A 23,076-nucleotide genomic window follows, 5' to 3' on the forward strand; every position below is an offset into this window, starting at 1 on the left:
ATTCTCACCTACAGAGCAGTAAGATAATAAATGAGTATTGTTTTAAGCCACTAAACTTGTGGTCAATTGTTACAGCAGCAATAGGACATGAATACAGAACTTTGCAGGACCTCTGGAACTTCACAGGACACAGACTCACTGCTTATTGTGCTTCCCAGGGAGGGACTACTGCTCCCACCTTGGCACAGTAAGGACAATGGGTAGAAGTAAGACCCAAGCTCTCAGAAGTGAGTGGCTGACCTCGGCTCTGGGAACCCTCCCGAAGGTTCAACAATTCCTGCCTTGGGATACTGGTCTGGTTTGGAACAGAGTGATTATGGTTTCTACAGGTCTGTGTCTTTCACGGGGCATTTGTTTCCTGTCCTCAGAGACAACATAAACAATAGAGCAATTAGCTGGGTAGCAATTAACCCTGTGGGAGATCATGCATAACTGAGAAACATGCCCTGCCTTCCTAGAAAGAATGAAGATTGAGCGGCCATTGCACACCAGCCCCACCTGTCTGGCTGGCGTCCAATCAGAAAAATACACGGGTGCCTCCTCTTGTCCCACATCTAGCAGGTTCCTTTAAGGGCCAGTGTATTCTGAGTTCCTCATCTCTTTCTCCTTTCATTAAACATGCCTTTCCTGAGAAGGCTTTCAGCAGCTCCCAGAGAACTGAATGTCAGGGTTACATAGACAATAGCTCAATTCTCCCAAACTGCAGTTTGGTGCCAGGTTCTCTGTGCCCAGTCTACCTCTAGACGACTCTGGTTGGTTCTGGGACTGTACTGATGTCCAGCTCAGCTCAGGGTAAAGTCCCTGATCTACTTCTCAGTATGATCCCAAGAGTCATGATACGGTTTATCAGCTCTCACTCCAGCAGTCCTCCTGTCTCAGGGATCATGTGTTCTATGGTCAAGGAAGAACAGTCTATTGAATGGCCTGCCAGTCAGTCAGCTGGCCTGTCCTCCCCCCAGCAGCCACCGTGGACCAGTGACTTCAAAGTGTTATGCTAATCCCAAGCCCTGGTATAATTGGGTGACTTTCTGCAGTGGCTCTGATTCTAAAACGCAGAGGCCTTATTGCAAATGCATATTCATTGGAACTATTCCTGCTAGCTCTGTCTCACGGATTACAGTGTTAAAAGTACAAAAATATACCAGCAAGGCTACATGCCAAATAAAAGGGGTGAGGATCACCAACAGAAGGCACTTGACAGGCAACCCTTCGGGGCTCGGGAAAGGGGCAGAGAGGTGGGAGGAGGTGGAGAGCATATCATGTGCATGTGTATGAAGGTGTGAGCACACTCAAATTCATCCGGGACTGGCTGGGATAGGGATGGGGTGGAGACAGGGATCCACGCATGTGCACACATAGTGTTTCAATATTCAGAATGACCCAAGTGTATAGTGAGGACTGAAACGCAGAAATCTGAATGAAGAAATGCAGGTTGAATAGAAGGGGAAAATGCATCTCAGCTGGGAGCTCCATTAAACAGTGAAATTGTCTCTTGAGGGACCCAGTTGGGAAGCTCCTTGCTTAAGACATCTGAAAGTGGACCAGCCAAAGGGAGGGGAGTGCTGTGGGACCTCACCTTACCTACTGGCTGCTTCTGGAAGACAGAACCTGGACCTCACCTTACCTACTGGCTGCTTCTGGAAGACAGAGCCTACAGAACATTTTTCTTTGTCCTTTCCTGATGGTCCTCTGTTCTGCTTCCTTTCCTTTGATGGACTGGCCAGGTCCCCACCTACCTGCCCCTCCTCTCTCTTCTATTATTTTCTTCACTTTCTTTCCCTCAGATGAATCAGGCTCCCTCCAGCTGCTGTCTAATCTGTGAAAGTCTGGGAAGGCCTCAGGGCTGAGAGAATCCCACCCTGGATCCCAGACAAACACCCATCTTTGATGGAGCACAGCTCGGGGAACCGAGCAGGTGCTCAGAGACCGGGAAGGGGATGCATGAGAGACGGACTGACCTCCTCCTAGCTTGCCCTGCTCCAGGTCCCCTTACTGGAGCACTGTCAGACAGGGAAGCAGGATGAGGCACCGTGTTCTCCCTAAGCTGGGGGCTCCTGGCCTTGCCCCAGAAACACTGCAGAGCTACGTGTCTCGATGAACCAGCGCTCCCTCTCCTTTAGGCCCACTTGATGTCTGGCTTCACTGCCTTCCTTCTTTGTCCTCTCCTCTCTGTGAGGATTGCACCATTCTGCCCTTAAAAGAAAGGAGGGCTGGCAGTACACAACAGTGTTGATGGCCACAAACACGCCAATACAGAGGCACCGGCAGCTGAGGGCTTCATCTGCTCCTGCCTCCCTTTACCTGCATGGTTGAACCACTCTTCATCCCAGTGCAGGAGCGATCTTAGCACACTCTCGACCAAATGGCCTCTCTAGGTTCTAGCATCACATATTATACACGTAGCCAAAGTACCCATAGATGATGACAAAGTAGAAAACTACCTTTGGTGGCAGAGTAGGAGTTCGTTGTCATGGTCTCAAAGGGGATGTATTTTTACTTTTATCTACCATTCCTGGCATGACTTACTTCTTTCATCATTCTTTCATCATTTAGGTTTCTCCTAAAATCTCCTCTTAATGTCATCTGACCCAAGACAAGAGTAGAGTTTCCTATGACAGTCAACATAGTCAAATACTTATCAGAGTTGATATCATACTAACAAGCAGCTAATTCTCAAACTGTTTGGGGGTATCCCTCACCAATTAGATTGTAAGACTGGAAACAAAGGATCCTGCTATGTAATTCATGACATTTCCCTTGGATAGTGATAGTACACATAGTAGGTGCTCCATGAATATTTTGTGATTAGCTGACTGGTGATTAGCTTCACATCTCTGTCAAGAGAAAATTCACAATTTATTTTTTATTATTTATTTATTTTATTTTAAAAGACTTATTCATTTATTTGAGGGAGAGAGAGAGTGAGTGGGCAAGCAGAAGCAGGGGGTAGGGGCAGAGATGGGGGAGAAGCAGACTCCCTGCTGAGTGTGAAGCCTGACTCGGGCCTCCATCCCAGGACCCTGGGATCATGACCTGAACCAAAGGCAGACACTTAACCAACTGAATCACGCAGGTGCCCTTTATTTTTAATTTTTTTTAGAGAGGGAGGTGGGGGGAGGGGCAGAAGAGAGAGAGAGAATCTGTGTTTTTTTTTTTTTTAAGATTTTATTAAATAAGATTTATTTGAGAGAGAGATAGAGTGAGAGAGAACATAAGCAGTGAGAAGTGTAGAGGTAGAGGGAGAAGCGGATTCCCCGCTGAACAGGGATCCCATGTAGGGCTCCATTCCAGGACGCGGGGATCATGACCTGAGTTGAAGGCAGATGCTTAACAGACTAAGCCATCCAGGTGTCCCAAGGGAGAGAGAGAGAATCTTAAGCAGATTCCATGCCTAGCACAGGGCTGGGCCCTGGGTTCAATCTCACAACACTGAGACCATGCACGAACTAAGCCGAAAACAAAAGTCGGTGGCTTAACTGACAGCCAACCAGGTGCCCTTGAGAAAATTCATAATTTAGATTAGACAGTAGTGACAACCAGGGAGGGGTCATTTTTTGATCTTCTCTCTCGTTTTTTGTTTTTTTTTTTTTTTTTTAAGATTTTTATTTCTAAGTAATCTCTACACCCAGTGTGTGAGGCTCGAACTCCACAACCCGGAGATTAAGAGTCTCATGCTCCACTGAGTCAGCCAGGCGCCTTCTCTCTTATTCACGGAGTATTTCCATCTGTGCATTTGCCTTATGTCTAACCGCGTGCCCCCCTCCAGTGCCCCCACCATCACCCACCCCACCTGATGGGACCGACCGACCTACCACGCAACCCGTGGAGTCGAGCTTGCGGTCTGAGATGCAGCGGAAGTTCTTGCTGCAGCCCCCGTTGTCCCTGCTGCAGTCGCGCACCGGCCCGAAGGAGTCCAGCAGAACCTCCAGGCTGTCAAAGGAGGACGAGGTCATCAACTCCTCTCTGTGGGGAGACACGGGGGGACGGGCGAGGAGTCAAGGGGACTCTGGGTGCCGGCGGGAGCATCACAGCCCCAGGGCCTACCTAGCCAACCGCGGCGCGCCTCTCGCTCCCGCTCACCAAAAGTAAAGATCACCCACACTCGGAGCCCTGGACTAACAAATTATGGACACTCTCTAGGTCTGGGAAGGGAGCCAAGGCTGTAATGCCTGGTCAGAGAAGGAGGTCTAAGCTCGGGCAAGGAAATTAACATTTTATTGCTCAGTCCCTAGGGGATGTGGGAAGTGCTTACAAACTCTGACTTTATGGCCGCTCCAGAGCATGAGCCTTGGGGTGTGGACACTGACCCACGCAGACGGGATCCTGCACCGCCGCCTGGGAATGGAAGGCGGCTGCCAGCCTCGCCTCCCGGCTCCTCACCCGGCGGCCTCCCGGCCTGGGCCCAGGCTCACCTGACCTCCACGGCGTCCTCCATCACTGTCATGTCCGTCTTGCACTTGGCTGAAGGGTTAATGGCCAGTTCGGCTGGTGGGATCACGAAGCTCTTGCTGAGGGGCAGCCACATGCCCTCCCCAAGGGTGTAGGTGAATCTGCGGGGACAGCCAACCGCACGTGGTCACCGGAGGAACCGCCACCCCGGCTGCAGGGCCCGGCCTCCCGCCGCCAGGGGCTTGCTCCCCAGCCCTCGCCGCCTCTTCAGGAAGGGGAGCTGCCTGCCACGCTGCGGACCAGATGAGGAGTCCGAGGGAGGCAGAGAGGCCCACTCCTGTGCACACGTCCAGCCTGCAGGGAGAGCTGATGATGGCACCCACTCAGCAGCTGTTGCAAGTGGTTTTTATCAAGCCCTCAGAAATCGAATTCCAGTTTCCTTCAGATGTGAAGCTGGGCTTCCTCTATCCAGAGTCAGATATAATTGGAAGCACTTTAATTGAAGAGACAGGCTGGCCTCCCACCACCCCATCCCTCGGATTGCAGGCTCACAGTGGTAGCGATGGCTTCTCTCTGTGCCCGGGGAAACGCTACCAAGGGAAAGGAAGAGAGAAGCCCCCCCTTTTCCGTTGTTGTGCGATGCACACACAAAGGACCAAAGCCAGGAGCCCCAGGGAGAAGCGAAGAGGATGAACAGAAACAAGCCTGGATATATTCTCCGCACTCCTACCTACACCCTCAGCTAATGGCAGTAACCCTCTGGAGACAGAGGAGATTGTGGGTTTTTTTTTTTGTTGTTGTTATTATTATTCTTATAACTGGGGCTAAAAGGAATAAAAGAATCAATCAGCATTTCAAGGGAGAGCTTAAGGAAACCATGAAAGATTATTTGTTTATTTATTCATTCATTTTATTTCAAAGGCATTCAAATACTCTGTGTTCACAGTCAAAAATAGTCTATGGGATAAAAGCCAGTGTGGGTGGGATATCACAAGGCTGTGGCAGTCTGGCGGCCCCTTCCAACTTAATGTGGAGGGAGGAACAATTGAAGAATGCATACGATTAAAAAGAACCCAGCCCTGGCTTGATCTGCATGCCGGTCACAGAGCACCACTTTAGAATCCTGCTCCTACCTCTCCCTTAACCCACGCACTCCCTTCTCCACTCCCTGGGGTTGTCTGAGAGGCTGGGAAACCAGACGGATGGGTGCGCAATGTTTTAGGAGAAACGTAGCCCTCTGAAATGCTGGCCACAGAGAATACCCACTGACCGAGGCTCATGCGATTTTTCACCCACTCCCAGAATGACAGCCCTCGGAGCCAGAACAGCTGGAAGGAGAGAAGGCAAGTGCCCGGGCCAGAGGCAAAACCGCTGAGCAAGTGGGATGCAGCCAGGATTTGGGAGATTGTCCTCTCTTTCCCAGCCTCACTCTGACCTGCTGGGCAAGCTCTGCATTAAGCAGCACTGAGGTAGCAGAGATGCTTCTTGCTCTGAATGAGGCACTCCACTCTTCCCACTCCTGGGGACAGAAAGCCATCGTTGGGGCTGGGTCTGTGCCAGGGTGCGGGGAAGGGTCTACACCAGGTGAGGGAGGCCCGTTTGTAGGGGACAGAAGAGGACACCTGCCACTTCATTCTTCTGTGAGGCAGCTGTAAAATTGAAGGCATGCCAGCCCCTTCTCACACACACACACACACACACACACACACACACACACACACACCCTCACCTGGCAAGACTAAGGAGCCAGTTCAGGGCAAGGGATTGCCCCAAAGAGCCTGGAATTTGGAACTGAGGGATGAAGTGAGTCGAAGGCAACAGCATGCAAGCAGTTACTCTGACGCTGCATGTCAGCATGGACATTCTTGAGGGCAACGTTATAACAGGCAGGCCGGGCTGAGAGCACCACGAGTATTATAAATAATCTATTATTTCAGAGAGCACATAAACAAGTTTGGATGGTACCGGGAGGAAGCAGTGTATTTGTTTATTTGGACATAGAGGTGAATTTTTGTTTTCTATTTTGGTTATAAAATTATAAGTTTGCACTGAGGCAGAGCAACAAATCTGGGACCTGTAGCTTATAATTTATGAAACAGATTTTAGGAAACAGTTGGCAGTTCCAGCATATTTCTGACAGTTAATTTTCCTTTTGGAAGAGGGTTCTGTGTCCCTCCATTTCAGTTCTCCCTTCCTCCGCAGGCAGCAACAGTTCGAGGGGAGGAGGAAGCCACACTTTTCTGCAACTAAAACTCGACAGTGCCTTAGACCCACAGAACAAAGTCTGTATCTCCAAAGATGTCATTCTCACCCACTTCTTGAGCTTCTCCTTTCAGCAAACCCTGCCTCACACTTCCTGCTTCTACGGGGCAACCAATTGTAGTTCCTAAAGTCACCTTAATTTTCTCACCTTTTTGCCTTTGCTCTTAAGTCTTTTCTAAATTTGCTTCCCTTTCTTCCTTGCTGGATTCCAGTCATTTTAAGACTGTTAAAATTCCCACCCCTTCTGGAAAACCCTCCAGGATCTTGAGACTTAACCTCAGGCTGAGCAGGGGACGCTCCTCTGTGTACATACATGGTCCCTGGCTGCCCCGGAGATGCTGAATTTGCCCCGTCTTTTCCTGTGTCTGTCACCACTCAGGAGAATGTGCTCTACTGGATGGTAGAGGATCTTTGCTATCTTTGTTTCTCCCAGTCTAACACAAATTTTTGGCCCAAAGTGGGGGGGTCACTCCATACATACTTGTTGATTGATCAATAAGGAGATTTAGTTATGTTCTCTGGTTTGCATAGGCTACAGGGGTATTTAATCTCCACTTTCAACTTTAAAAGTAGAAGAGATGATGAAAATTATCCTTCATTTAGAGCAGGATATGTGTTAATCTCTGGGTTTGAATGGATTTAATGGTCAAGATGATTCTGGGTTTCACGTTGTGAGGAACTTCTAAAGTGCATAGTAGTTTCTGAGACACAACACGGTACCACATTAACAAGAAAAAAACAGTGTAATCTTCAATCCCTGGTAGGAACAAGGTGAAACCCTGCAGAGGAAGCAGCCAGGTGTGGCTGAGAGTAACCTCACTTGAGAACTCTCAATGTGGCAGGGGCTTTGTAGAGCTGCTCCATTTATCCTCACCAGTGAGGTTGGTCTCTTGGCTCCATTTTACTGATTTGTCAACTAAGATTGGGAGGAGTTAAGCAACCACTCCAAGGTCACCTTCTCCATAAGTGGGAAAGGTGGGGGTTGGTGTGATACTCAGTATGGCTCACAGCAGCTTTCCAGCCCATACTGGCTCCTGCCTATGAAATTCTAAAGTTTTCTTTTCTCTGCAAAATTTACTGAGTAACTCCAAAAACCAAATATAGAACAAACTGTCAGAGAAAAAAGCTGTGTCCTGAAATCTCATCTGTCCCTCATTCATACAGATTTGGCAGGGATGACTTCAAAAAGCCACCAAAGAGAAATTGGGAAAGCATCTGGATTGCTTTCCCAAGTTGGGCCTTCTCTCATGACAGCTGGTGGTGACCACTGCAGTTGATGGCTCAGCTGTAGGCTGAGTCCTGCCCACGACACTGCTGAACTAGTACTTAAAACTTCTGCTCAGAGGCAAACACTTGCCAGCGAGGACTGGACAGAAGCCTGTACTCTCACCGTGGCTTGAGATGAAAGAGAATGGGAGGAAATGGATGAACAGCTCTGGGGCTGGCATCTCCACTCTTTCCCAGAGCAGGCCATTCTAGGATGAGGTGTTGTTTCTGGTGACACAGGTACACATGTGGAAGGGAGGTTTCTGAGAAAGAAATCTGGTGTGCACCAATCCTGGCACCAGAGGGTCTAGTGGAATTGCAGGATCCTAGCCACAATGGAAAGGAAGTCTCTGGGGCCACACTCTGGGTTTGCTGAGAAGACTCAGCTGAAGGTTCAGCTTCCTGGGACCCTTAGAGACTAGCTTAGGCCCTTTCCAGCTCTGTTGGGATTGCAGATTAACAAGGTTAGGTTGGGTATCAAGGTCTTTTATTAATCTGGTTTCAAGTCCTTAGGAAATACTTGAAATGGTCAGCTACAGATCTACTGTGTTCAAAATTGTGTGTTAGATGTTAAATATTTAAAACCATGTCAGGTACTACTCTTTCCCTCAAGAAGAGAACCATTTCACTGGGGAAATAAATAGGCAAATAAAAATAAACACGAGATAAAATAATTGACAAATAAATACTACAGTCAGTGTGTTACAGATATTTGGAGGAGGAAAAGTGGATTGGAGAAGCTTTAGAGCAGTGTTTCTCAATCCTGGGTAGAGAGTAGAATTACCATGGTGCTTTGAAAAAACACTCATGGCCTAATCCCACATCTCAGAACTTTTCAATTAATTGGTTTGTGCCAGGTAAGATCATGGTCATTTCTGAAGCACCCTGGGACTCTCCTGGAGGACAATTCTTAGATGAGACTGTAAATTCCTTGAAGTCAGGGACTGTGTCAGTCATATTTGTTTGGTCAATGGACAGCATTTAAACCAGTTTCTTGCAATGGTCCAGACCACAAAAATAGGTAGGGTTTATATGAGGAGGAGAATATATATTCTTGCTAGAGGAAAGAGGATGGGCAAAAGCACAGAGTAGGAAATGTTCAAGTTGCTGGGGACAGTGGATCAGGTAGGGAATAGATTTGACTAAGAATGGAAGGTTCCATAGGAGAAGAGCAGTTTATAATACAGACTTACAAACTGGAATTCAACTACTCAAAGACTCAAATGTCAGAAATGTGCAGTGGCTTGGAATTCATCAGGACACTAAATCATAGGTGTGCAGAATGGCAAGTAAACAGTCTTTAGCTTCTTTAAGAGATTACAGTCATTAACCAACTAGGTCACAGAATTTTCCAGAATAGTCACTGGCAGTTGGTTTACTCCTATCCTAGAGTGGTTTCAATTAAAGTTCTGAATACCTGAAACAGGTAAATCATGACCCACTGCGTGTGTCAGGGAGACTAGTTATTGTCACAAGCACCAAGATGACTGACCACCCCACTGGCTCCTGAAATAGTTGACTGCAAGAGTCGAACCATGCAACTGACCCCTCTGGTAGTGCTTGGCTATCACCTCCAGTTGGCAGCTAACAAACTTGAAAAGAATAAATGGTGCTTGTGGGGATGGAAACACAGGTTTCGTGCAGGTTCTGCTCTAATAGCAATTTCATTAAGGCCCCAGTTTTTCAAAGTGTTAGTTGTTGACTTTTAGGGGAGAGGAAACTTATCTGCGTTAATCAGCCAAACTCCACCAGGCTCTCCATCTGCCTTATCTTTATCACCCTTTGAAGGTCCTAGCAGACCAGCAGCAGAATGAGAGAGAACAAAGTCAGCCAAATGATAAATCACGGTTGGAAAGTTTAAAAGCCCAAATCATAGTCTAAGGAATATCGCTGACATCTTGGGCAGCACAAATCCTCAAAAGCAGCCTGTGGCCTATGCCATTAATGTGACCTAGCCTTCCCTGGGAGAGACACTCAGGAGGGAAAAAGGCAGGGGGAGGCTCTGGGAGCAAGTGATTCTGTAAATCTGCACTCTTGCTAAGAGCATGCCTTAGGAGAACACTGTAGGGGCAAACCCAGTCCTCCTAGAGCCAGCAGGGAGGAGGGCCAGGAGAAGCTGGGGCAGAGGAGCCAGCTCCAGGGAGCACATTCAGGAGCAAAATGGAACACCTAGGACTGGCTAACATGGAGGGTCTGGGGAAGGGCCTGGAAGGGGAGCAGTGAATACATGAGACTCAACACATTGGAGGAGTGCAGAGAAAAGGAAACAAGCTTCCCATCTGCTCCCCACTGTTCCCCATTCCTTCCATAGTACCTCGCTCTGGCTTAATGCATCCTTTGACATCGGACCCTCCTGCAGGGCCATTTACTTCCTCTACTTGGGGGCGTGCATGTTGAAGGAGATGCATTCAAGTCCATGCTGCTAGGCCACACACAACGTCAGACACTTAGCTGGTAGTAAGACACACACTGAGTGAAGGATAGATTGAAAGAATAAATGGACGATCAGATCTTAGTGTGGAGATAAACACGTGTTCCAGCTAAAGCCTGGTGTAAATTAAACTTTATGAAAATCCAATAGTTCATGGCGGCACCCAAATCCTTCCTCGGCTCATTGGCTTTTCCAGCATGTGCTATTCCAGGTATGGCAGTAGAAATTTGAGAGGGGCCAGAGACACCCAACTTGATTAGGAGGGAAGTAGCGAGAAGAAAATAATAACGAAGGAGAACTGAGAAAAGGAGGAGGCAGGGGTGGGACAGATTCATTTCGAACAAGATTTTATAAAAAAGGTGCAAATTAGATGCAAAGTGGAGAGGCAGAAACCGACATTAATTGCCTGCTCTGTGCAGTTTCAGTGCCAGGGGCTTTCCCCGCATTATCTCATACATTCCCCACAGCAACAGAACCGGGAGTATGATGGAGCCCCACTTAACAGACACAGAAACTAGAGGCTACAGGAGGCTAAGTAAATTCCTGGGGTTCACAGAGCAGGCAGAGAAGGATGCCAGGACCCACACAGAGCTGTGTGCCCTCAACGTGCTCCACGGCATCCCCAGGAGAGAGTGTGGGGAGGGTGGAACAGCTAAATGTGCTTCCCAGGTTACACGTTATCTCTCGGAAAGAAAGTTTAGTGGGAAGTGGGACGTGGGGCTTGTAGACATACACAAGCGAGTCCCTAGACAGCCACTTACCTGAATATTTTATCAGAAGGCTGTTCTCCCAAAACCAGGTCAAAGCCCCGCTGAAATATCGTGTAAGGCCAAGGCCTAAAAGGAGAAACATCATTCGATTAAAGTCAACCCCACAAATACTGCCTGAGCATCCACTTTGTGTGAGGTGCTGGGTCCTGGAGACCCAGAGATGGAGAGGGCCTTGTCCCAGCCCTCCAGACTCCCTCAATGGCAGCTGGCATGAGCCCCTCAATGCTGGATCCAGATCAAGAACAGGATCAACATAAAAATCACTGAACCAGTAGGAGAGTGGAATGGAATAGACATGACAGCCACAACCACATATAGTGTAAAGTTATATTCAGGTGGATCTCACAAAGCTGTTATTCATGGTCCTTCCGAGGTAGATTTAACAGATACACGCTTAGCTTTGCCTCACTTCACAAAGGAGGAGCAGCGTTGATTTCTTGGGAAAGACAAAGCCTCTGGAATCAGACAGGTCTGGGTTCAAACCCCGTTTGCTGTCAATCCAAATGACTTACTGTGGGCAGGTTATCTCCTTATTGAGTCTTTCTGATAAAAACAGGGTTAGTTAAAGGCTGCCTCCGGACCACTATGAAGATTAAGCAAATCTCCTCAGGCCAAAGCCACAGCTCATACAGAGTCCTCGACATGTTCCCCTTCCTTACTCAAAATGACATGAAGATTCTGAATCTTTGACAGGTTCCAGATGTTTTCAAACATTTTAATGTCATTCATTCAAGCAGAAACACTTGGAATGGTGTTTTTAAAATAATTCTTAACTACAAGTCTCCCTTGTGAGCTTCCAGGTTTTGCCACTTATACTGGAAAGTAACAAAACTATTTGATTTAAATAGTACATATCTTTTGATGAGCCCAAATGTCTAACTCAAAAACTATTTACTCATTTGAGCTAGATTAGCAGAGCCTGGGACTCTCTTGGGTACTAGACATCATGTGTACTGGATGAACTCTTTCCATGGAACTCAGTCTCACAAATAATCCAATTATTAAAGATTTTACTGTAGACATGTGGTAAAACTTGCATGTCTTCAAGAACTAGAAAAAGTCAGCCGAATAAACTGACATAATTATGATTAGGGGCTAATGCTAGTAACCTGGTGCTTGTCAACGTGGGTGATATCATCCAATAGAGTGCATTTGGGGACATTCATGGTTGCTCTTCGATAACACGGTGTGTGGAGGACACTGCTGGCATTTAGAGGGCAGGGCTAGAAAGGCAGTACAGTGCTCAGGATAGCTCTGCACAGCAAAGCATTTCCATATGTCCTGTGAACTACTGAATGCCTTACCAACATTTAACATAGGTGAAAACTTGCCTATTGTAACCTGAGCCAAGATGCTAACCGTATTTACGTATAAGCATAAAGCAGCTTGTTTATATATATAGTAAATTTTCTGCTTGTGTAACTACCATGTAAATCGAGGGAAGATTATACAGTATTAGAAATTTTACCAAGATTTGTTCATAAGTTTGCTAAATCATATCATTGTCACCATCTTTAAATCATCTATATAGCACATCTGGATCAGTCTACATTGCTCTTACATATTTTAGATATCATATATTACTTCATATGTTATGGTGAATCTACATCAGGTTCAAATGTCTTTTGACTTTATTATTTCTCTTATCACAATAGTACCACAGCATTTCCACATTAAATTGGTTATACTATCATCATAAATTATTTTCTTTTTCTCTTTTAATCATTGAAGTTTTTATTAAAAAAAGATGATTTATTTATTTATTAATTTATTTATGAGAGACACATAGAGAGATGCAGAGACACAGGCAGAGGGAGAAGCAGGCTCCCCACAGGGAGCCTGATGCTGGACTTGATCCCAGGACCCTAGGATCAAGACCTTAACCGAAGGCAGATGCTTAACCACTGAGCCACCCTGGTGCCCCTCTTTTAATCATTGTTAAGGCATTATATTTATTGTTCAAATCTTCCATGTGTAGATTTCATTATTTATGAATTTCATGTAAGGATTATTAAAGGGGCTAAAAATATTTATTATAAAACAGGGTGCTGTGTCTGATGGGGTTGAGCACCACCAACTTAAGTAGTTAAGCAATTAACTAGCCAAAGGAGTTCATAGTTGCAAGGGGAGCCATTGGAACTACATAAGGAAGTGGCTGGGATGAATGCATTCTTTTTTTTATGCTTACTATTTATAAACACTTTATTCCTGGAATTCAATTTAGAAATACCCTGAAGCAACTAGAATTGGCTCCAAAATGTGTCCCACACTGTATTATGAATAACCCCTGCATCAAATAAACAGTTCTCCCCATGTGTTTTTCCTGTTTGCTCTGTTTGTTGGAGGTGAACCCACAGAGAGGGGTTTGAATATGATTCTTTTTTTTGCTGAACAGCAAGTGGTGGGTTTGGGCAGCTAAAAATCATATATCAATTCAAGAAAAGGTCTAGAAATCATTAGGAGAAAAAGTCCTACATGATCCTTGACACCTAGAAAGGGCAATGCAAAAAGAGTGCCATGTAACTTTATCTCTCTGCTGGGCAAAATCACATTTTATTTACTATCAGATTAATAATTTTAAATCACAAACATTTTGCCTTCGAGTCATCTCCAGTACTCAAAACTGGTATAATGTGTAATTAGAGTTAATTCTTGGCTTGGTTCCTAGGTTGTTTGAAAATATATTTCAAGGAGCCAAATTTTAGGACTGGCATTGATTACAATGTGAACAATTAACTCCGTAGAATAACATAAATAAGCCTGTATTCAAGCCACAGGTAATAAATCAATGAGCACACTGATTAAGCACACATCAGCATGTTGCTAGGTAGGTCAGACCAAAGAGCCTTCCTGTTCTCGAGGGACCCGGAGATTGAGAAAGACAACTCAGATTCCAAGGGCGCAGATGTACAGGGTAGACCTTGCCCAGATCACAATGAGAGGCAGCAGGGTACGGCAATTAGTACATGGGTTCTGGAGCCAGCCTGCCCACTTTAATCCAGCTCAGCCACCAATCACTGTGTGATCTTGAGCAAGTTCCTTAATCATTATGTCCCCATTTCCTCACCTGCAAAATGAGGTTGATGGTAACAATTATATCTACTTGGCAATGTTGTTATGAGGAAGCACGATTTAATATAGCTGAAGCGTTCAGAACTGTGTCTGGCATTTAATGAGTGCCCTGCAAGCATTTGCTAAAAAAAAGTTAAATTTATTGGTTTTATTGGTTACCGGAATCAAATATAAATACTCTAGGAAGGAGATTCCCTAATTTCTATATAGGAGGAGGTGTCTTTCCCCGTGGTGCAAATGCAGCAGCAACACCAGGCTTTAACTCAGGTTGTCCAGGTATGTGTGTTGCCTGGAGAGGAGGTAATGATGAATACAGGAACACCAAAACTCCACCTGGCGAACACTTCACAGGACAGTGACTACACGTGTTGACATTAAATACCCAGAGAGGGGGGAATAATGTCCTCTGAAATGGTGAGAGTTGTAGACTGCTCCAGCAAAGGAATAAAAAAGAATTTATTCATTTTTTTCCCCACTAGTCAAGGATGATCCATCAAAGAAATGGGGATTCCTATTTGATTTATTTAGCAAATATTTATGGAGGGCCTATTGCGGCTGAATTGTGATATGAGGCAAAGGAGTTGGGATAAAGAGATTCTTGCCCTCAAAGGAATCTAGTCTTTCTGAAGAAACATATGTATGTCAGGACGAAGAGAATAGGGAAACGGGGAGGTGAATGGAGCCCAACAGGAGGTAGGCTAAGTGGTGGCACAGGGGTAGAGCACGTCCTGGGAGCTGGGAAGTCTGGGGGATGGCGGTGTGTGAAGCCATAGCAATGGAGAGCTGGGTGCCCCTGAGCGGAGAGGCTACAGGGGGCCACATGGGAAAAGGCAACGGAACACAATGAAGAACTGAACCTAAAAGTACCAAAAACACTTCGGAGCTGAGTTAGCCGTGACCACCTGACCAAGGAAAGGCCTCTGTGGCAAGGCTGTCTGCATAGGAGTCTAAGGAAGAACTGGTTTCACCCAAAAGAAGCCCATCGGTGAGTCCTATATCCAGCCTGAAACAGAGATTGCCTTGGGGATGCTTGGAATCAGGGTCTCTGGCCCTCAAATTGTCCCTCTCCTCTCTTTGCTTTGTTTTCAGTCTTCAGGTTTTATGCTTTCCAAGTGGCTAAAGCACATGGTAGAGACTTTGCCTGCCAGCGGCTGCAGCTCTGCTTCCAAGGGTCAGACCGCAGAGGGGATGCTCCCCCTCTGCACTAGGAAAAAATAACCCATGGAGGGACTGCTTGACGTGTCCTGAATCAGATGAGTAAACGGGACCAGTCTCTGCAGCCTGTGAAGGAGAGGCATCTGAACAGAGGCAACTCCCATTTGGATTCCAGGGCTCAAGATGGGAGGAGGGTGAATGCTAAACAGAATAATAATTTCCACCTTAGCTTCTATCTGCTTGTGGGGCAAAAGCACTGCCTCCATCAGGGGTGGGTGGCATTACTGAACAGACTGTGCCAATGTCAGCTTTGTAGAAGGAGCGCAAGGCCACAGAGCTGCCCAAGGATAGGATAGCATCAGGCCGGATGTGGGGCAGCTTGAACCCTGAGGTCGGAAGGATACTTCAGTGTCTTGACTCCCACTTAGTAGGTGGCCTGCAATATTCTCTGCCCTGTATTGGCCAAGCCAGTCACATCTTGCTGGTTTAGGAAAATTGGCAGAGTCAGAAGTCAGGAAAGAGTTTATCTGTTTGTTAATTTCTTCATCCTGACAAATCAAGACCCTGAAGACTGTCCTTCCGTGTGGGCAGCTACAGATGGCCTAGACTCAGGGGCCTTCACAGGGTCAGCATGACAACCGCATGGGATCCACTGCCTCAAGCAGGAGCATAATCTCTGCTACAGAGAAGCCCCACAGCAATGGACACGGAGCAGCCAGAAGGACACACATGCAAACTGGGGATGCTGAGAACTATTAGTAATCGTTTATTTGCCTTTTCCTCTCTCCCCATCCACACAATATCCACAGTTTATGCAGAATCTTTCCTAAGCACAAGCAACTCCCAAGCTTTGAGCTTCTCTCCTCAACTCTTCTTCCTTTTTCCCAAGACATATCAGCAGTCACTGATTTTCCCCTTGGTTTTGGGTGTTGGCTGGGCCAGAAGTTGGTTGTGGCCTTGACTTGACTTGACTGGATCTTTGGGCATTTCTTCCACTATGTAACCTAGACATAAGTGAGTGAGTGAACACTCTGCATGGTCAGCCTTAACTGGATAATCCCTTCACACTAGCTCTCACAGTTCAGGAAGAGACCACTTTTTCTGTGGACAAGAGCATTTCAAACTCTGTTTTTTGAATAAGTGCAACTTTCCACCTAATAGTGGCACCTCAATATGGAGCTTGAAAGATTTTGGTCAGCATGTCTGGTGATGGGCTCAAGACTCATTGCCTGGAAGGGGGAGGGGGAAGAGATGGATGGATGGATGGATGGATGGATGGATGGATGGATGGATAGGAGGGAGGAAGAGGGGAAGAAGGAAGGAAAAAAATAGGCAGAGGGGAAAGAGAGAGAGAAGACATGAATATATGTATGTGGGGGTGTGTATACAGCTCAGTGTGGAGAAAGAGAATGTCTCAGATGCAGGCATTGACGAGTAAGGCACATCATGATGAGCTTACAGAAACCAGGAGCCTCTTTTGAACTTATATATATCTCTACCTGTCACTAGAGTGTTTTTCAAAGGAAAATAATTTGTTCCATAGTTAAAGAAAAGCAAATCCTTTAAAGCTTGCCTCTGGCCCACATTCGGCTAAGTTTCTGATGGAAGCACAGTCTTCGAAGTTCCAGCCGAGCTAGGGCTACACCATGGGGTCCTGGTTGAGGATATCATATCCATATGTAATGTGACAGCTTTTGAGCAAATGTTCCTTTCCTTAGTGAGGTAAATGCATTTGCAAGCAGGGAACAGTGAAACAAAGAAAGAACAGAGGTTCATTAAAAAATACTTCTGGAGAAAGGTAGTTTGCAAGATACTCAGGAAAGAAGATGAAGGGAAAAATGATAAAAATGACTTTTCCAGCTACACTGTTGGCTAAGACTTTCCATGCCTCCATTTATCCTAATGATAAGAAGGGGAGATTATTATGTGCCACTGTCTTTACAATCAGTACCAGTTCTGGGAGGAGTACATACCGGAACGGCTGATGCCTAGATTATCTGCTAAACCCGTGGCTTTGTCAGAAGTTAAATAATAAGGATAATGAGGCCCGATGTTCCTATAGGATCCTTTAAGTCTGGGGACCTTTGCAGATGTTCTTTTCTTTCTTTTATCTCTTTTTTAAAAAGATTTTAAGGGGCACCTGGGTTGCTCAGTGGGTTAAGTGTCTGCCTTTGGCTCAGTTCATGATCTTGGGGTCTTGGGATGGAGCCCCAAGTCAGGTTCTCTGCTCAGCGGGGAGTCTCCTTCTCCCTCTCCCTCTGCCCCTCTCCCTCTGCCCCCCCTACTTGTGCTCTGTCTCTCTCTCAAATAAATAAAATATTTATAAAAAATAAAGACCTTAAAAATGTATCTATTTTATTTTAGAAAGGAGGGGAAGGGCAGAAGGAAACAGAGAGCATCTCCAGCCATCTGATCTCAGAGCCTGAAGGCAGATGATTAACGGACTGAGCCACCCAGTTGCCCCAAGGGAGAGAGAGAGAGAGAGAGAGAATCTTAAGAAGACTCCATGCTCAGCCCAGAACTGGGCCCTGGGTTCAATCTCACAACCCTGAGATCATGACCTGAGCCAAAACCAAGAGTTGGACGCTTAACCGACTGAGCTACCCAGGTGCCCTGATGTTGTTTCTTTACCTAGAATTTCTCCCCTCCCATTGACATGGATAACTTATACTATTCTGTTAAGTCTGGCTTAAAAATTACTTTCCAAAATAGACCTTCCCTGGCGTGCCAAGACTAGGTTATATCTCTTGTTATATAAAGCATTTTCCTTTATAAAACCTACACATCAAATCAATTTATTATATATTCAGTTGATATTTCCCTTCATCAGATATAAAGAGCTCTGCTATCATCTCTGCTCTCCCTTCACTGTCTAGCACAGCACCCTCATGGAGCGGGTGCTCAAGAAAGAACTAGACTATGTGACAAATGAGGCTGAACCCGGCTCTGAGTCCTGGAGGAGATAGTCCCCCATAGTCCACAACCTCAGGCAAGGCACTTACTTTCCCTCAACCTCAGTATATTCATCTATAAAATGTGGAAAAAACAGTACCTAGAATTGTATATAAATGAGTGTGCGTATACTAGCACAGTGCCTGCCACATGGAAGAAGCCAACAAATATTACTGTCATTATAACTAACATTACCATGTGATGAATAGAAAACACATTTCTAACATTACATTTTAAAAATAAACTGTGATGGGGGCGTCTGGGTAGCTCAGTCAGTTAAGCGTCTGACTCTTGATTTCGGCTCAGGTCATGACCTCAGGGTTGTAAGACTGAGCCCCACATGGGCTCTGTGCTGGGCGTGGAGCCTGCTTAAGGGTCTCTCTCTCTCTCCCTCTTCCTCTGCCCCTTTTCTCCTCTCTCTCAAATATAAATAAATAAACCATGATGATCATGTATATTTTATAAACTCATGTTATCTTTAAGCATGTAAATCTCATGTAAAGACAAATGAAATATTGACATGACTTTATTCATTACTTAACGTCTATTATTTAGAAGTATTTAAGCAGCAGAACACCATATTTGTCAGTAAGTAGCAAAGCAGCCAGGAGTGTGGCTCTGGTGCCAGACTGAGTAGGTTTAAACTTGGCTCTACCACCGATTAACCCTGTGCCTTTGGCTAAGGTCATTAATTCCTACCATCAGACCATTCTGTCCACTTGCTCCAGTCATGCTAACACCAACTCATCCCCAACTTTCCCCCCACATTTCAAAGTCTGGCTCACTGTCCTCTCCAACAATCCTCCTTAATTTTTGCTGACTTCAGTAGCCACTAAAATGATCCTTTCAATTCTCAAACCACTCAGCACCTTGACTTTTCTTCTTAAATGACCCTGTCATCCACCCCCACTCCCATGGTAAAGCCTAGACTACCAATGTCTGCAACCCTTCCTTGGTCCTAATTTCAAGAATCCCAATATCTGACCTTCATGTCCCACCTTCCCAGATCATTCCTCTTAACGCCAGAATTTTCTACGGCCTCCTGAGACTTAAAATCCATTCATTTAACCACTGTTCTATTGACCCTCACCAACCTCATGTATTCTCCACACTCCTTACTTAGATTAAATTCTGTGGCCCATAAAATTCACACCCTTTCATGTAACCTCAACTCTCTCATCCCTCCACCGCTTCATCATACTTGTCTAAAACACTCCATTACTGGTTAAACTCAATGATCCTGTGGCTCTAGAGTTCTGTCCTTCCACACATGAATGCAGTTGGCAACTATGCTGATTGGCCCCGTTCTGAATCCCACACCACTGATCTTGAGTGGGCTCTGAATACTGCCTACATCACACTACGTTGTCCTTCCTTGTCTGTTCACTCTCCTCCTCTCTAGATCATATTTCAAACCTTCTTCTTTCTCCTCAAAACCTCCAACACCTCCTCCCCCATCCTTACCCTTGGCTAACGCTCTGCTTCCTACATAATTGAGAAAACAGAGGCAATCAGATTAAAAGCTTTCACCACCACATCCACCCACCACCTACCTGCCTCTTGCCTATTACTTGGCCCTTCTTCCAGTAATTAGGCAGGAACAGTTTGTGTTCCACCTAGCATGCTGCTATTCCAAATAATCCTTTGAGATCTTATAGACAATGGAAACATAAGGGAAGGAGCCCCAGGTAGAAGTTACAAATCCAAACTCCCTTCTGCTAGTATGGCCTCAAGCAAATAAATGTGCCCTAAAGTCTCAACTTCTTGATATGTAGAATGAGAATCATAAAGTAGAGCATATTCCATACGAATTTTACATTGTTGAACAAAGTGTGTATAAATAAACCTCAGATCATGATAATCTTTGATTATTCATTTTAAATCAGTTTTTTTGAAGTTTTTATTCTATTGTGTTGTGTGTATATGCATGTGTCCACTTTACAGAAATGAATCTCAATGAAAGATAAAACAGTGAAAAGCTGGCCCAATTCCTGCCTCTGTGGGGCTCAGTTTCCTGATCTATAAAATGGGATCATAATAATACCTACCTCACCAACTGCATAAGATTAATGATCTAAAATACGTGCAAGAATCTTTGTTACAAGGTCGGTTCTGAATAGATGCTAGCTGTTACTATTCACATTTGACTAGGAATGCTGGTTCTAAATGTTGAAAAGGGTTTTTCCCGAAGAAATTTTAGAAATATATAAAATGACTCTGAAAATGACAATAATGAAAAAAAGATGTTAAGACCTTTTCCTCCAGTTTTGGAATTCAAGGATATGACATTGCAGAAGAAGTGGGAATAAAGTCAAATGCACACTATGATGGTTAATTTTCTGTGTCAACAGAAAATTGATTGGGCCTTGATTGGACCCACCCTTGATTGGGCCACAGAGTGCCCAGAGAGCCAGAGCAGGTCAATCATTATTTTAGGTGTTTCTAGGAGGGTAGTTTAGAGGAGATTAACATCACAATCAGTAGACTAAGTAAAACAGATCATCCTCCCATGTGTGGGTGGGCCTCGCCCAATCAGTTGAGGGCCTGAAGAGAACAAAAAAGCTAATCTTCGTTTGAGTTAGAAACAGCTCCACTTGCTTGATGGACTTTGAAACTGAGACATCAGTTTTTTTCCTGCCTTTCGAATTAAACTGAAACATTCCCTTTTTTTGGGTTTTAAGCCTGCTGGCCTTCAAACTGGAGCTACACCATCAATTATCCTAGGTCTCAGGCCTTTGGATTCAGACCAGAATTACACTACCGGCTCTCCTGGGTTTCCAGCTTGCTGACTACAGATCTTGGGACTTGTCAGCCTCCATAATCACATGAGCCAGTTCCTTATAATAAATCTTTTTCTATATTTGCATCTAGAGACTATTGGTTCTGTCTCTCCATAGAGTGCTGAATGCACACATATAAACACATATACATACACAACTATAGAATCCATGCTTAATCTTTTTGTCAACACAAAGCATTTCAGGGAGTGAGGGAAGTGAGGAGACATGAGCAGGGGCTCTAAGTCATGCAGGAGACATCAGTACTTTGACCCTGACCAGGTACCTTATGGAGAGAAAGATAAATGCCTGCTTCTGTGACTCGGGGTCGTCACAGAGGGCAGATGCACAGTCCATCTGCCCTCAGATGGAGAAAATTGGTGCAGACTTGCAGTTCCCTTGTATATTCTGGGATTGAAGATTATATAAAGTAAAAGGAAGAAATCTTGAATGGGTCAGAAAACGCTGCTAACAGTAACTGCCATTTATTAAACTGCTGCCACATGCCAGGCAGGCACTATGCTCAGGTGCCACACACCCATCAATCATTTCACAACCACCCAGAGACCTATCTAGCCATACAGTGATTATCCCCATGTTGCAAATGTGCACACAGGCTCAGCAGGGTTAAGTAAGTTGTGCAAGGTCACACAGCCAGTCAGGGGCACAGGTGCATGTTATCATGGATGGCACAGCCTATACCTTCTCCTGCACCCTACTCCCCCTTCTCACCATCGGAGGTATAGGAATGCTCGAGAAAATGTGCCAAGAGAGGACTGGGTCCACAGGCAGGGATGCCACCTGCCTATTGGGCAGGCTTGCCCATCACTGCCTTACAGGTACAGTGACGGGAGGGGCAGACACTGTCTATAGTGCACAGGAGGAATGACCTGCTCCCTTGCCTGTGTTTTTGTAGGGAAGCTCTGGCATACACCAAGTGGTCTTAAAGCCTCTTGCTTATCTGTCTTCCTCTTTAAATGTTCTCTCACTGACCCAGCCACTGAAGCTCCTTTATGCTTGCATCTTTTATAAATAACAGTTAGCAAATGGCTCTCAAGCTTTGGGGTACCTCAAATTCACCCTCACAGATAAGCATCATGGTTCTCAAACTTTAGTTGCTCTCCTTTCAAAAATTTAGGGTGAAGCTAAGTATCAATATTTTTAAAAAGTCAGGTGGGTGATGGTAAAGCACACAATAGGTTGAGAATCACTGCCCTAATAGGTACCCGCTCCTACTCCCAGCCAATCTTTATGAATGAGTCCGGCATTCTACAAAATATGACTGCCATAAAAACAGAAATTGCAACCTAGCCTAAGAATTCACTGGAACTCATTCTTAAATTTCTGAATAATAATGAGAGATGAGGCATATTGAGCTCTTTTATTGATGAATTAAGATATTCCAAATCTCATTACAATTATATAAGATGTACATTTGTTTGTTTGTTTTTTTAACTGTCAAGTCATTTTGACTTCACTGGATCAATGTTTCCATTAAAAGAATATTATACAGCATTGAGATTTTCATGCATTCATAAATGCATTTACAGGGACAGATGCCCTCCCCCACATACATGTGTCCCTGCTTCACATGCACACATGTTCACAAAATCACACACTTTGCTCCAGCCAGCTTCAACAATTCCTTTGGGGGTAAGGAAGTCAGATGTCTGCCAGGACTCGAAATGGCTCTGCTCCTCCTCTCTTTACCTCCTGGCTCTGGACACTGAAAGCTGTTCTGCAGAACAGAATCCTGGAGGGCAGGGTCCCTTATAAAGTAAATCACCATCAGGCCTTCCATCATTCACACAAATCACCCCATGGCCCAGAATCTGTGGCTGGGCTCTGGAGTCAGACAGATTTCCACGTGAGTGCAAGGCAGAGATTTGAGTTCCTTGTCAGCCCTGCAAAACTGACCAGACATTTAACCTTTCCAAACCTCTCTTTCTTTTTTTGTTCAATGGTGATGATAATAGTTGTCTGTTACTTACAAGGCTATAAG

At 45.3% G+C, this 23,076-nt stretch overlaps 1 protein-coding gene across 4 annotated transcripts in view; it reads right to left on the minus strand.

The window, feature by feature from the left end:
* ASTN1 (astrotactin 1) overlaps window positions 1-23,076 on the minus strand; it is a 300,822-nt gene that overhangs the window by 90,363 nt on the left and 187,383 nt on the right. For 2 of the 4 annotated variants that reach the window (XM_026001246.2, XM_026001245.2), the window contains exons 9-11: window positions 11,110-11,184; window positions 4,413-4,550; window positions 3,813-3,963 (exon numbers count right to left, since the gene is read on the minus strand). In XM_026001246.2, coding sequence (XP_025857031.1) covers window positions 3,813-3,963; window positions 4,413-4,550; window positions 11,110-11,184 — 364 coding nt within the window. The remainder of the gene's footprint in view (window positions 1-3,812; window positions 3,964-4,412; window positions 4,551-11,109; window positions 11,185-23,076) is intronic. The other 2 variants (XM_072733094.1, XM_072733093.1) reach the window with 1 other exon arrangement.

This window comes from Vulpes vulpes, chromosome 13, assembly GCF_048418805.1.
Source record: "Vulpes vulpes isolate BD-2025 chromosome 13, VulVul3, whole genome shotgun sequence".
NCBI lineage: Eukaryota > Metazoa > Chordata > Mammalia > Carnivora > Canidae > Vulpes > Vulpes vulpes.